General features: G+C 44.2%; 1 protein-coding gene across 5 annotated transcripts in view; it reads left to right on the top strand.

The window, feature by feature from the left end:
- Positions 1 to 14,677, top strand: part of ABCC4 (ATP binding cassette subfamily C member 4) — a 262,716-nt gene that overhangs the window by 95,525 nt on the left and 152,514 nt on the right. For all 5 annotated transcript variants that reach the window (XM_045480729.1, XM_045480750.1, XM_045480739.1 and 2 more), the window contains 3 exons: positions 1,289 to 1,390; positions 5,037 to 5,126; positions 6,471 to 6,662. In XM_045480729.1, the coding sequence (XP_045336685.1) occupies positions 1,289 to 1,390; positions 5,037 to 5,126; positions 6,471 to 6,662 (384 nt within the window). The remainder of the gene's footprint in view (positions 1 to 1,288; positions 1,391 to 5,036; positions 5,127 to 6,470; positions 6,663 to 14,677) is intronic.

Here is a 14,677-nt window from a genome sequence, read left to right as displayed (position 1 = left end):
TTCTTCTTTTCTGAGGGAAGGGACCCTACCACAGCTTTGGCTAAGCTGCCGACTTCCAAGGCCCAAGCCATTGGGTGGAGGAAGGTTCCTGGGCATGATCACTTTCCACTGGCCTAAACTTAATCACCTGACTCTGCATAGCTCTGTGGGAGGCTGGGAAGAGGGGTCCCTTTCCCAGGCTGCCATGCCCTAAAAACCAGGAGTTTGTTTCCACAGAAGAACGAGAGCAAGTTTTGAGGGCCGTTAACAGTCGCTGCCACACATTCAAAGTTTTGGGGGTAGAGGGGTATTGGTTGTTCATTCTATTTGTACCAGTGTAGCTTTTCCCGTTGAATTATGTCTAGCATTTGCAGAGCAAAACCGAGTTTTCCTGTATATGTGATTGTGTTAGGTTTGTAATGGTTAGCATGACTTGGTTCGATTCAAATTGCACCACCTTGCTGCTATCTGGTGTGGACAAGAGCAGGAATATATATATTATATTTAAGTAGGCTTCATGACCAGCGTGGAGCCCAACATGGGGCTTGAACTCATGACCCTGAGATCAGGACCTGAGCTGAGATCAAGAGTCAGATGCTTAACCAACCAGGCGCCCCTAAAATTTTTTTTTTTTTTTTTAGAATGATGACAAGTGATAGCTCATGACAGGAAGGATGCATTGCTGTGATGCTTATGGGGGGGAAAAGCAAAGTGTACCCAAGTGCCCAGGGAAAGGGGAAAAAAGAGAAATGGACAGAACCACATTTTTCATTCAGAGTCTCTCTGCCATTGGTTCTGTGTTCCCAGCCTGTCCTTTTGCATCAACTCAATTTCTGAAGGCCTGGGGGTGGCCTTCGTCTGGGTGCCCAGCATCTCACGTGGTGCTTGGCACATGGTGGGATTAGATAAGTATTTATGTAATCATTTCCTACCAACTCCCATGTTTATTGTTAGTAACACAGGAGTAAAACCGTGACAATGTCCAGGTTCTAAATGTGTTTGCTGCTCATAACTATATTTTCTCTTGAGGGAAGAATCAGTATACTTGTTGAGAAGGTTACAGAGTTAGCTTTGTGAACTCAGTGTGTGTGTGTGTGTGTGTGTGTGTGTGTGTGTGTGTGTGTGTGTGTACTATATTATATAATTACATAGTACATACTGTGTTCTGATGTGAGTCCCCCTTGTAAATACAGTTGGTAAAATGATACAGAGGCTGCGTAAAATGCTAAGTTGCAAATTCCAGGAAAGCAATTATTCTTGCTTATGCTTTGTTCCTACAGCTCAACCAGCCTTTTTCCTTCTTCTGCAGAACTTTCTGTTACTTGATGAGATACCACAGCGTATTCCTCAGCCGCCATCAGACGGTAAAATGATCGTGCATGTACAAGACTTCACTGCCTTTTGGGATAAGGTAACAAATCCTCCCTTGCAAGATCACAACTGGTAGAAGACAACTGGGGATGTAGATTTAATAGAGAATTTTGATTTTTTTTTTACACACCATATAAAATGTGACTTGCATTGTTTCCTTGAAAGTATATTATAAACATTCTCAAAATCAGGAATAAGGTTTGTAGTTAATGGGGATTAAGTATAAAATCAGCCCAAGGCATACGGCATGTTCTTTGTCCCATTGTTAGGAGAACTTTCCAAGTATGATCACATTGTTTTTGGTGATAAGTTTGCAATGTCCCCATTTACAGGATTGAGCAGACAAGTGATACAGTCCGGAACGGGTTAGCTAACACGTACATCACAAGCTGTTACAGAGGAGAGACTGGGAAATCAGTGTACGTTTTTTACCCTGACACTATCAGACCATCTCCTTACATATGGAGTGAGGCCCATGACGTGGATATTTCCTGTAGGGTAGTGTGAGGGCTCCTGTTCTAAGCTTCTGGAAGGTGCTGGCTACTTTGGGGGCAGGCAGGGGCAGGGAGGAGGCAGCTGGTGAGCACAGTAAGTGCCAGTGATTCCTAGCTTCAGGGTTCTGTGTGGGAAGCTGACAAGTAGGACAGGTGAGGTCACGAAGGTTTTCTGACACTTGGTTGATTTAGGACATTTAGGCAAATGGGAAAAACCCTTCCTACGTTACTGCAGCGGATTCCCTCCTGCTTGGTAATTCTCCACTGGTGCATTTGAAGCACTTCTAGAAAGCCCTGTTCCAGTTCCCTTCTGTGAGTGCTGGGGAGTTAGGTAGCGCACTGAGGTAGTTACCACACACCCTGTATGATGACCCATCACCACCTTTCTTTTGTACGAACCGTGCAACACTGTAAAATGAGCACTTTTATTCTTCTTCCCAGAACTTAATCACTCACTTGTTCCCAGACTTTTCCTGCAGCTTTTGCGTTGTAGCACAGACCCCCCCCCGCCCCGTCCTGTTGTCCTGCCCTTGTCTGGGGAAGGACTGTGCCTCTCACTGGGGGTGATTAGGGGCCCTAGGGTGAGGGAGGGGCACAGACATTGGGGATTTGGGAAGGAAGCTGAGGCCACCGGGCTGGGAGGCAGAAGGATGTGGGTTTTCGAACCACCCACTAGACAGCTGGGTGGGTAGGTGGGCGAAGGTCTTCGCCCCCACCTGGTTTCATTCATGAAAGGAATGCGCTCGGTTTCAGTGTCTGAGCTTGGAAGTGTATGGTCTGGTGGGAGCCTCTAAATCGCCGCGGGGCAGGAGTTTTCATCCTGTGGTTCACTGCTATGTCCCCAGGGCCTACCCCATGGCTGGGCTGGCGCATTGCATCAGCCTCTACTGAGCCCCAGGGCAAGGGGGCCTGAGCACCCCTGAACTGTCACATGCTGCCCCCTTCTGGTCACGCTCCAGCAGTGCCTGACCCTGGAGCCCAGGCCAGGAAGCAGCAACTTGTCTGGCACTAACAGGAAGCTCTGAGGTGCAGGGAACGGGAAGCCAGTGTCGTTCTGTGGCTTCTTACTTTGTAGATGTAACTGAGTTAAAAAAAAAAAAAAATGTAGTCAAGTAGGAACTAGTTCGTTGTTAGACATGAAGAGAGGAGTGGAAAAGCTTAAAAAAATGTTTCTATGTATTGAAATCCACCTTAATGACAGTTTTTATAATTCGATAAAATCTGGGGCTGGTTTTTTTTTGGTGTGCATGCGTGCTTAAATGTAATTATCCTGGTTTTAGTATGTACCCATTTTATGGCCAATTATTCCAGAGAAGGTTTTCATTTTGAAGATCACACAGACCTTTTATTTCTCCTGCTGTGCCTTTAGCCTTTCTGCCTTGTGTTAACTGTGTGTACACATTGCCAGCATAGAGAGAGGTCACGCAGCAGCCCAGCTCTACACCTGTGCGTGGGAAAGTTCACTTAGCTGCTTTTGGCTATCCGTGGCTTGGATTCTTCCTCCCATCATCCCTCGTGGTTGAACTTGCAGGGAATGTTCTGAACAGAAGCTCTGTACGTTTCTCTGCCCTTCACGTATCTATCTGGAGGTTTGTCTCTGAGGAACCCTTTTTTAGAAATGTAGAAGGTAGCAATGCCTTAGATCAACTCACGGTCAGTTTCCTGTGATCGTGGGAGGACATTTCCCCAACTGTGTTTGCAGAACACTAGCCCCTTACAAGCCTTCTTCAGAAAGGGTTTGGGACTCACATTCACGAGATCCTCAGTCCTGGGGCCATGCATGGTCAGGATTCCCAGAAGCATCCCACGGGATAATGAGGCGGAGATTGTAACAGTGGGAATGAAGCCCACAGTGTCAGCACAGGAGCTCAACGCAGGGCTCGAACCATGAGATCATGACCTGAGCCAAAACCAACAGTCAGACGTTTAACTGACTGAACCACCCAGGCGCCCCATTTATTGAGAGTTTTCTTAACACTAAATCTCCATATTGTAGAATTTATAGAATGTTTAGGAATACAACTTCTGATTAGCATGATTTTTGCTTTATCCTTTTCCGTTGTGTTGGATTCTGTGCTGTAGTGCATGCCTCCATGTATTTTTTTTTTTTTTTTTTTTTTTACAGTAAAAGTACTTTGTTGTACCTGTTTACTAGGACAGGTAATGCATGGTACAGGTAAAAGACAGACTATTTCTCTGGTCCGTGATACCATATACTAACTTACTTGTTATTTTTGTTGGTGTTAAATTTGAGCTCTGATTACAGTCTTGACCACCACGCACAGGAGCCTTTTTGCCAAGAGTGATCTTACAATGCCAAGTGCCTTCTTGCTTTGTGAGCATTACTCAGATTCCTTCCTTATTAAATGAGAATGGAGAGCTTAGGGGAGATTTCCAGTTACTTAGTAGCAAAGGGCCTGGCATGCCGTGTACTTATACTGCCACCTTGTGGGGGTTAATGGAATAGACGATTAAAACGAAGGGTCATAACGTAAAACTTGAAAACTTCCCATACTGAATATTCTGTTAACTGTATTCTTTTAATGTTAGTGTGCGCCAAGAAGTTTTCATTTCAGAAGGGTGCCTTATCATTTCTACGACTTAAATTCCGTGGGTGTCTAGAACTGGGTTCACATGCAAATCTGCTAAGAGAACAGGTCTTCTGAAAAGCAGCCAAGCCCCAAAGAACTATAGTTGAGGGGTGCCTGGGTGGCTCAGTCGGTTGAGCATCCAACTTTTGATTTTGGTTCAGGTCATGATCTCACAGTGTGTGAGATCAAGCCCTGGGTTGGGCTCTGCGCTGATAGTGTGGAGCCTGCTTGGGATTCTCTGTCCCTTTCTCTCTCTGCCCCTCCCCCTTTGCACCCTCTCTCAAAGTAAATAAACATTATATATATATATATATATATATATATATATATATATATTTTATATTTTTATATTTATATTATATTTATTTTTATATTTATATATGTATATGTGTGTGTGTGTGTGTGTGTGTATATATATATATATATATAGAGAGAGAGAGAGAGAGAGAGAAAGGGACTCCAGCACATGGTATCTTCAGATAGGAAGGGGGAGAGATGTGGGTTATGTTCACATATCAGTGACTATTACAGTATTTTCTTTTTGAGGTAATTTGTGTTACTTTATTGAAATGTGCCTATTTTTGTGAACTTGAATTTGTAGGCATCAGAAACCCCAACCCTACAAGGCCTTTCCTTTACGGTCAGACCTGGGGAATTGTTAGCTGTGGTCGGACCTGTGGGAGCAGGAAAGGTAAGTCATAGTGCCTTTTGACAGCTCGCTGCCATGCCACATCCCATATTAAATTCTTGGGGTTGGGCTGTGTGTAACACAAGTTTGACTGGGTATATCCAGAATGGCATTTCTCAAAATGTGTTCCATGGAGCATTGGTTCTGCAAGAAGGTCGCACGGCCGCGTCAATCTGGATCGTGTGGTTGAGTTTTTCTTGGTGCTTCAAGTGGCACAGTTTGGAAATGCTTATCTGGAAGATGGATGTCTCCGTGAAGGAAATTCCTTACGTGACTGCTATTCGGGATGGAATGACTAAGAAAACGGATTCTTCTTTTTGTCAGAGCAAATTCTACAGGAGGTCTTGGGGTTGTAAAAGGCTCTTCTGGGAAGCTTTAAACATTTCCTTATGTGGCTTACCCAAGTCACGTCCGCGCACAGTGGTGAACGTATGGCCACGTGCATGGCACTGTGCTAAGAGCAAAAGACACGGATGTAAGAAGGCTCGGGCTGATTGCCCTCTAGAAACACCCAGGTCCTGGGGCAAGACAGGTACGTGAAAGGATGATTTCGGCTCAGTTCTGAGCATTCTGTTAGTGGTAGGCACAGAGCCACCACCTCCGTATGTCGTGAGAGACTTGAAGGAGGTGTGTGTGTGCACTTAGCCCTGTGCATCTGAAACAATAGAATAGGGAATGCTACGTGTAGGATGAATAAATGATCGAGCCGTCATTTGATGGGTTTTTGCTTTTTGGTAACCTGACCCCCTTCAGAGTCCCTTTAATCTTTCCTGACACATCGGATAGATTATTTACACACAGCTTTTCAGAAACGAGGATAGCCGGATGCAGGACCCCCTGCAAACCTCAGACAGAGGAAGTGTGTATTATGCCAGCCTCCCCTGTTGGGAATGGCCAGCAGTCTGTCTTTGAGCACAGCATTTCATTTGGGGGGAAACACGCTCAGGCAGAGCAGGCTGGTATCCTCTGTTTTGTTAGCATTCAAATTTGATTTTAAATTTGTAAAAAATACGTATTTATTTTTGGGAGAGGGGAACAGAGGATACCCTGCGGGCTCTGCGCTGACAGGCTGACAGCAGTGAGCCTGACGCGGGACTCGAACTCACGGACTGCGAGATCATGACCTGAGCCGGAGTCAGCCGCTTAACTGACTGGGCCACCCAGGTGCCCTCCAAGCATTCACATTTTTTATTGCACCTTCCAGGGCTGTACTTGAGTCTGTTTTAAGTGGAAGCGCTCTGATGTGTATCAGACCCCGGGGCTGGGGGAGGTGGGATTGGGAATAGCAGCGGCTTGTCTGTGCCCAGTGCTGCTGGCACACACTTACTTGTTTCCAATCTGTTTCAGTCGTCGCTGTTAAGTGCCCTGCTGGGGGAGCTGCCCCGGAGCCAGGGGCTGGTCAGCGTGCACGGAAGAATCGCCTATGTTTCTCAGCAGCCCTGGGTGTTTGCAGGAACTGTGAGGAGTAATATTTTATTTGGGAAGAAGTATGAAAAGGAACGATACGAGAAAGTCATAAAGGCTTGCGCTTTGAGAAAGGTAAGGACTTTTGAGTTACACACGTTTGAATTTCAAGTAATAATAGTGTTGATTGAAATGACAAGGTTGAGTTCCTTTTTTTTTTTTTTGAAAGCTCTTTGGACATTATTTAATGCTTCAAGCTGGTCTTGTGGGCAGACGCACCACATGTAACTGCACAGAGGCACTGCTGTTTTAATCCTGATGTCATGAGGATCACAGGATGCTTCTCTTGTTTTGTGAAGTTTTATTCACTTTGCACCTTTTAAATGGACAGTTATAAAAAAAAAAAGAGTAGCGTAAAGAGCCCTCATGTACCCATCCCCCAGCTTTAACCATGCTCTGCTGGGGGAGGAGGAGTAAGGCTGACCATTCCCCCTGCCCTCTGCCAGCCTCACCCACACCCCGAATTATTCTGATGCAGAACGTAGCCCTCCTGTAGTTCGTCTGCACGTGTTTCCTTCATTATCTCTAGAAGATAAGAAGTCCTCTGAAAAGAAACCATGTTATCACCCTTGAAAAGTGACCACAGGTCCTTAATATCATCACTGTCCTAGTCCACGTGTACATTTCGTTAATTATCTCAGCAGGAAATCTGGTCAGCCATTGGTTTGAGTCAGACCCCACGTAAGGTCTGTACTTTGCTCTTGGCTGATTTATTTCTGGGGTCCCTTTCAGTCTCTAGGTTTCCTCTCCACTTGATTTTTAACTTGCGATTTATTATTTTAAGAAAAGGAAATGCTTTCAAATTTATTTTCAATACTACATCATTGTTTTTGCAGAAAATGGCGAGATGAAATGTTGAACTGTACTTGGGATTTAAATGAAATTGATGAATGAATGATAAAAACTGAACTTACTTGATAGGACAGTATAATTTAGCAAAAAGGAAAACAAAACGGTCCATAGTGATAAATATTATGTGACTCCCTTTGGGTTATAAAAATCAGTGGATAATGGCGATAAAGGGCTCTCCCTGGGGTCTGCTCGATGCAGGCTGGACATCCGACTGTTCTTTTATACTGTGTGGAAAAGGCCAGGACAGACTTTTGAAGGTATGGAATTGAAGGCTCCCAGCCAGTGTAGTGAGGAAATAGTAATTTTGCTTGAACAATGGCTTGAACATGATAGATTTTATCGGGCGAGTAGCATTTTATGATGTGGACAAAACATAATTGCTTGTTTAATGGGCTTCTATTTGTTTCCCCTGGGTCATTGTTAATGAGAGATTATGTGTTTTCAGAAATGACATCAGGTTAGCAGTGGTGAGCAAGATTTTTGTTAATGGTGTATACTGTGTGAGGAGAGGGAGAAAGCAGTGGTGATAACTGCCATTTATTTGGAGTCCACGTGCTAATCACTTTTTTGCCTGTCGTGCGTGCGCACACACACCCATCCATCCACCCACCCACGCACACACACATACCAGTTTTTAAATTTTTTTTTTTTTTAACGTTTATTTATTTTTGAGACAGAGAGAGACAGAGCATGAACAGGGGAGGGGCAGAGAGAGAGGGAGACACAGAACTGGAAGCAGGCTCCAGGCTCTGAGCCATCAGCCCAGAGCCCGACGCGGGGCTCAAACTCACGGACCGCGAGATCAAGACCTGAGCTGAAGTCGGACGCTTAACCGACTGAGCCACCCAGGCGCCCCCACATACCAGTTTTTAATGTTTTCCCAGTGCTTTTGATGGCATGCACCACCCTCATTTTATAGTTGCTAGAACTGAGGCTTATAGAGATGAAACAATTCACATAAACATCTGCAGCTCAAGTTCAGATTTTTCATGACCCCAGATTCCATGCTTCAAGTTCAGATTTTTCATGACCCCAGATTCCATGCTTCAAGTTCAGATTTTTCATGAGCCCAGATTCCATGCTTCATGGGGCCATGACGCCTCCCAGCAGAGGGAGTTTATAAGGAAGAGAGATTTTTAAAGTTGGGTAATTGAGGCGGAGGCCAGTACTGACACCGGTGAGAAGCCAGGCGCCGAGAGGCAGTGGCCCCAGTAGCCCACCTACAAGCCTGGTGGGCGAGGGTAGGACGTCAGCTCCGCTCCAGGAACGGTGTTGTGGAGCATTTAGAAAAATGGGGATGATGCAGCAGTTAACATCCAGAGCTGGATTCGAGGATGTCAACTTCGAGCATACAACAGGCATGTACACAGAGTAGCAACAGTTAATTCAGATATAACTGGAGAAGTTCCTTAGGCAGACAGTCATCAAGTGCTTGTGGACGTGGCATGTGATACCACGAGGGTGAGTCTCCTCAACGCGATGACTGCCGGGAGCGAGGGGCCGAAGAGGCCACCGTGTGGTCCACATACCTTGACGTTGTGCACGTGTGAAGATTACAACCCTAACTGGGTGCCAGGAGCTGAAGTTTTCCTTCTCATATTTACACCACTGCCTTTTCAGCTCATAAACTACTAGGTAACCTTGTTCGACATAACTACTATTTAATTTAATTTAATTTAATTTAATTTAATTTATATTTTATATATATATATATTATTTATTTATTTATTTATTTATTTATTTAGAAAGAGAGAATGCACGCGCAAATTATCAAAGGGCAGAGAGAGGGAGAGGGAAAGAGGAGCGGGGCTCACCTGGGCTCTGGCTCACCCAAAGCAGACTTCATGCTCACCCAGTGTGGGTCTCGAACTCGGGAACCATGAGATCATGACCTGAGCTGAACGAAGTCAGATATTTAACCGATTGAGCCACCCAGGTGCCCAATGTAACTACCCTTTAAATGATTTAAATAGAGGTGCTATGAGTGTCCAGGAAGAAGAATTTTAAGAGTAATAGAAAAGTACTGAAATTCTGTGTGGCCAAGAACATTCAGACAGATATGTATGTGCTCCAATCAGGAACAGTGTTTTCACATAAGACAGAAAGGGAAAAGTTTTTGCCTTAACTTGCCTCCTCCAACACTGAGCCAGTTGTAAATGATATGTTTAACTCTTGGCCCCTAACACGAGAAATTATATTCCGTTGCCACAGAGGCTGCGAGAGCATTCCTGAAAACAGGGGCATTAAACTTATTTTTAGCCCAAATAGATGTCACTTATTATAATAATGAGTAAATTATGTGATATATTTTTTTAAATGGGACAATTGAAGAAGGTGGGGTGTGGAGTATGCAATGAACAGAACACAGGCATTTTCTTTTCACCTTCCTCAAGCCTAACTCCTGATGCCCAGAGCAGATTCCGAAGAGCCAGGCCAGTGTTTGCCTGTTTCTTTGCACGGCCTTGCTTTTCTGGTGGTAGCTCAGCCCTGCCTTTCTACTCCCCACATTTGACCATCCCTGGAGAAAAGCACGTGTTGGGACAGTGGCTGCCATTCAGCGTTTTCCCCAGGGACTGATGCCTTTGCCACCGCCACATGGGACGACTGGACCAGTGTGTGGGCCACCTCTGGGGCACGTGGACTCTGGTGGGAAGGGCCCCTGCAAGGCGGGCTGTGCTGCGATTCTTGTATTCATGGCTCCATGATGATAAACACGGTCGGTTACCTGTTCTGCGTGACACGGCATGTAGGGTCAGGGCCCCTTGTGCTCCTTCCCTCCTGGACAGAAACGGAGGCCCGGCGTGGAGATGTAGTGAAGGGTGGAGTCCTGGCCCCAGCCTTGTCACTTCAGACACATCCTGTTACCTGTCTGTGCTTCTCCTGTCTGCTCCAAGTGACGACAGTGGGTCTGAAGATTTCCAAGAAGTTTGGCTGCAGTTCTGAAATGCCATCTATGACTCTGTTTAGTGATCGATAAGGGCTTTAGGAAACCACAGAACCACCTGATGAGTTACGAGATCTTTTGCTTTTCTCCTCTTGGAACCCATGTGTCAACGGATGGGCATAAGATGGCTACAGAGGGTTGTGGCATCCTGGAATTATGTTGCCTGTAGATACAAAGACTGCATGTGTAGTAGAAAGGCCTTGGCCTTTGGAGAGAGACAGTCTCGAGAATTAACTTGGGGTGTTAGTCCATTTCCTTATTAAATGGTGGGACTTCTGTTGAAACTAAGCAGACATGCCGGGTTTTTGAAAAATGGTAGCTATTGTTACAATTATAGTCCTTTTCTCTAAATTCGTATATACCTATAAGTATAATAGAGATTTCTCCTTACAGCCTCCCCTAAATCTGGAGGGAAAACAAAACAAAAAAGGGCAACAGTTCTTATGTTACGTGTATATTACTAACAACTAGATGTGTTACACTAGATCTAATTGAAATTAACTTAAGTCGTTGAGCAGATAATATTTCTGAAATAAAATATAAAATAGGATATGAAGTAATCACATTTAGCAACATCCATTTAGACTGATGACACACTCAGAGTGACACTGTAGCAAGTTTACAGAGTATAGTTTAGGGAACAGCTGGTTAAGTCCAAGGCCCTGGAGGCAGACAGTTGTGGATTGAGTCTCAGTCTATTTACCAGCTGTGTGATTCGGGTTACAAAGCTTGAGTTTCTTCGTCTATGAAATGGAGATGATCAACCTCATGTGGTATTTTTTAGGACGAAATGCAATAACTTTCTTAAAGACCTGATTGCTAGGGACGTAACAAGCATTCTATAAATGTTAGAATAGTGTTGAAGAGATACTGCCTCTTAATTAATAAAAGAGCAGCCAGTTTTGTGTAGAATCACCTCTATAAAATGTGACATGTTAGAAAAGAAGGTATTTGAGTATATAACTTCCATTATTTGAGGTGATATTTGTTATAGGTGCTCTAACGTAGTACGTTACATAAGCCACCAACAAAGATAGTGTCTAACAGAAGATAAGCAACGTATCACATGACATTTGTCTGGCTATTTTACGTTGGAAGACTTTTTAGCATTTTTGGGTAATACATACTTGAAGGTGTAATATTGATAAATTCAAGTTTAGTATTTTCTCACATAGGTCACTCGAATTTATAAGCCTCTCTGGGGTGCTCACAGGCTTACAGTTTCTTCTATTTACTACATTTCTGCCAGCTTGGACATTTTCTTTTCTGATAACATTGACAGTTGTAGGATGATTATTGTTTTATCTTTAGTTTTTCATCTCTCACTTGAGATAGCTTTTACCTATGACATAGGAAATAAATAAGTACAAAAGGGATCTATAAGGCTAATCAAAATATGGAGACTAAGTTTATCGATACTTGTGTACAGAGAAGTCTTCAAGTCTTATTTTTGATATTATAAGTATACTTTTTATTTTAAATATACTTTAAAAAATGTCTGTTTATTTATGAGAGATAAAGAGCACAAGGAGGGAAGAGGCAGAGAGAGAGACAGAGAGTCCAAAGGAGGCTTGGAGCTGTCAGCACAGAGCCCGATGAGGGGCTCGAACTCATGAACTGTGAGATCATGACATGAGCCGAAGTCAGACGCTTAACCAACTGAGCCACCCAGGTGCCCTTAAATATACTTTTAAATATATTTTTCAGTAACCGCTTGGGGCAGCTTGATGAGAAGGAAGAGTAAAAGGCTATGAATAGAGACAAATTTCATTCAGATTCCATCCATTCCATTTAACAGCTGGCAGTCCTCAGACTGTTATGTAACCTCATCTCAGTTTCCCCATCTGTGAAGTGGGGCTAATTCTTTGCAGCTTGTGAGGATTAGAGATAATCACTGTCAGACAACCGGGCACCAGGCTTGGTACATAAATCTTACCCTCTAGGAGCTGGGGAGATAAACCGTGCATGCGTGTACAAATTATGAAGCAGAATACGGTGGGCCCTTCCTGAGAAATCAAGGTCTTGGGAGTGTAGTAGAAAAAGGGTGAGTTCTGATTCAGGAAGCTCGAGGATGGTTGGGGAGCCGACAGGCCATGATAGGAAGGCCAGTCATGGGAGAAATGTTAGGAACAAAGCCTCAGAACTCAGGCTGTTTGACTCGGGATCCAGCCCTCTTTGCCCCCCAGGCCTCGAGTCTGGCTCTCCTAGACTATCAACAGTCTGCTCAGTGGTATTTCTACTGAAGTCTCCACCATTGCCAGAGGGCACTCGACACAGGTTTTGGGCCTGGTGGCATCAACCCGGCATCGCTGTTTCTTGGCTTTCCTCTAGTCTTGTGTGTCTGCTTTTTAGTGAAAACCATTATAAAGGAAAGAGTTGGTTAAATGTCACTGTGATGTAACTAACATTAGAATATCTTCTTCTCACTGGGAGATTGGGAGAATTTGAAATATTATGCTCAACTCAGGCTTTTCTCCTTTAACCGAAACAGAAAAATTATGGTTCGAAAATTAGCCTGACTCAGATTTCACTTCATATTCTTTGAAATGTTGTCCCCACTCCCCTCCCCCATCCCCCCATCTGATGATTGTCCATAGTTTGCAGAGTCAACAACACACTCAAAATCCTACTACCGGGCTCAGAGAGCGTCCGTTCCGTATTCCCTAACTGTGCTAAGTGAAAGGGTGGATTTTAAGTGCCTTCTCTAGAAAATGGCTAACATTGCTCTGCCACAGTCTGGTGCTATTTTAGAAGGAAAACAAAGCAATATAAACTCAAGGCATAAAAACCTAAGAACACTTTGCAAGGACTGTCAACAGTGACTTGGAGGCCAAGTAAACTGTGTGGGTGGGTGGAGGCTGGGAGCCTATCTCAAAATGGCCCATTGTGGGGCGCCTGGGTGGCACAGTCGGTTAAGCGTCCGACTTCAGCCAGGTCACGATCTCGCGGTCCGTGAGTTCGAGCCCCGCGTCGGGCTCTGGGCTGATGGCTCAGAGCCTGGAGCCTGTTTCCGATTCTGGGTCTCCCTCTCTCTCTGCCCCTCCCCCTTTCATGCTCTGTCTCTCTCTGTCCCAAAAATAAATAAACGTTGAAAAAAAAATTTAAAAAAAAAGGAAAAAAAAAAAAAAAAAAAAAAAAAAAGAAAAATGGCCCATTGTTTTTAATGGAAAGCAAAAGCAAGCGATGGTGTTGACTTCTGAGCTCAACAAAAAAAAACCCCATGTGAAATAGTGGATTTTCATGATTGAGCAGTTGCTGCCTTTCATTTACCGTAATCCACTTAGGCTCTGAGCATGCAGGGAATTCTGGGAGTCTTTGTATGCTGTCAGGGAACGGGTTAGGATGGGGTGCTCTCTCTCCCTTCTCCTTTTGGTGGTGTGCTTGGCATGTTGTGATTCACCCTGAGGGGTCCCACTGTTGGTTTGATCAGAAAATCTGTATCAGCCACAAATAGCAGGTCATGATGATTTGTGTCCTTTTCCTACATACAGAAAGTGTTTGTTCACGGTTTTGATTGCCATGGCATCCTCGAGCTTAGCCATTCTTGTCTCTCCAGCACATCTTGTAGAAGAGGAAAAGGAGGCTTAGGGAGATCAGTGGACATGCTTGTCATGGACATTCCAGCATGCCGCTTGTTTTCTCCCAGATTTGCCAAAGTTAGAGACGAAGAGATGAGGGTTTATCCGTAGAAAGTGTTGCTGTGTATCCTAAGTCTATGCTTGAGAGGTGTGGTAGGTAACCAGCAAACTCCCCCACACTCTGCTTGTCGATGCTAGGACCTGTCTAGTGACAATTACAAGCCATCTAAATAAAGGTTTCTAATACAAGATAATTAAACCTGTTACCCTGTCCTTTAGGGGATGTTCTTATTACTCCCTTTTTTTTCTCCAGGTACTATGATTGGTTCATTTCTTTCTTTTTTTTTTTTTTAAATATAATTTATTGACATATTGGTTTCCATACAACATCCAGTGCTCATCCCAACAGTGCCCTCCTCAGTGCCCATCACCCACCTTCCCCTCTTCCCCAACCCCCATCAACCCTCAGTTTGTTCTCAGTATCCAAGAGTCTCTTATGGTTTGCCTCCCTCCCTCTTTGTAACTTTTTTTCCCCTCTTTCCCCTCCCCCATGGTCTTCTGTTAAGTTTCTCAAGATCCACCTATGATTGAAAACATATGTCTTTCTCTGACTTATTTCACTTAGCATAATACCTTCCAGTTCCATCCATGTTGCTGCAAATGGCCGGATTTCATTCTTTCTCATTGCCAAGTAGTATTCCATTGTGTATATAAAC

Source organism: Leopardus geoffroyi, chromosome A1 (assembly GCF_018350155.1).
Source record: "Leopardus geoffroyi isolate Oge1 chromosome A1, O.geoffroyi_Oge1_pat1.0, whole genome shotgun sequence".
NCBI lineage: Eukaryota > Metazoa > Chordata > Mammalia > Carnivora > Felidae > Leopardus > Leopardus geoffroyi.
The sequence above is the reverse complement of the archived record's forward strand: the minus strand, read 5'-3'. Positions and strand labels throughout refer to the sequence as shown.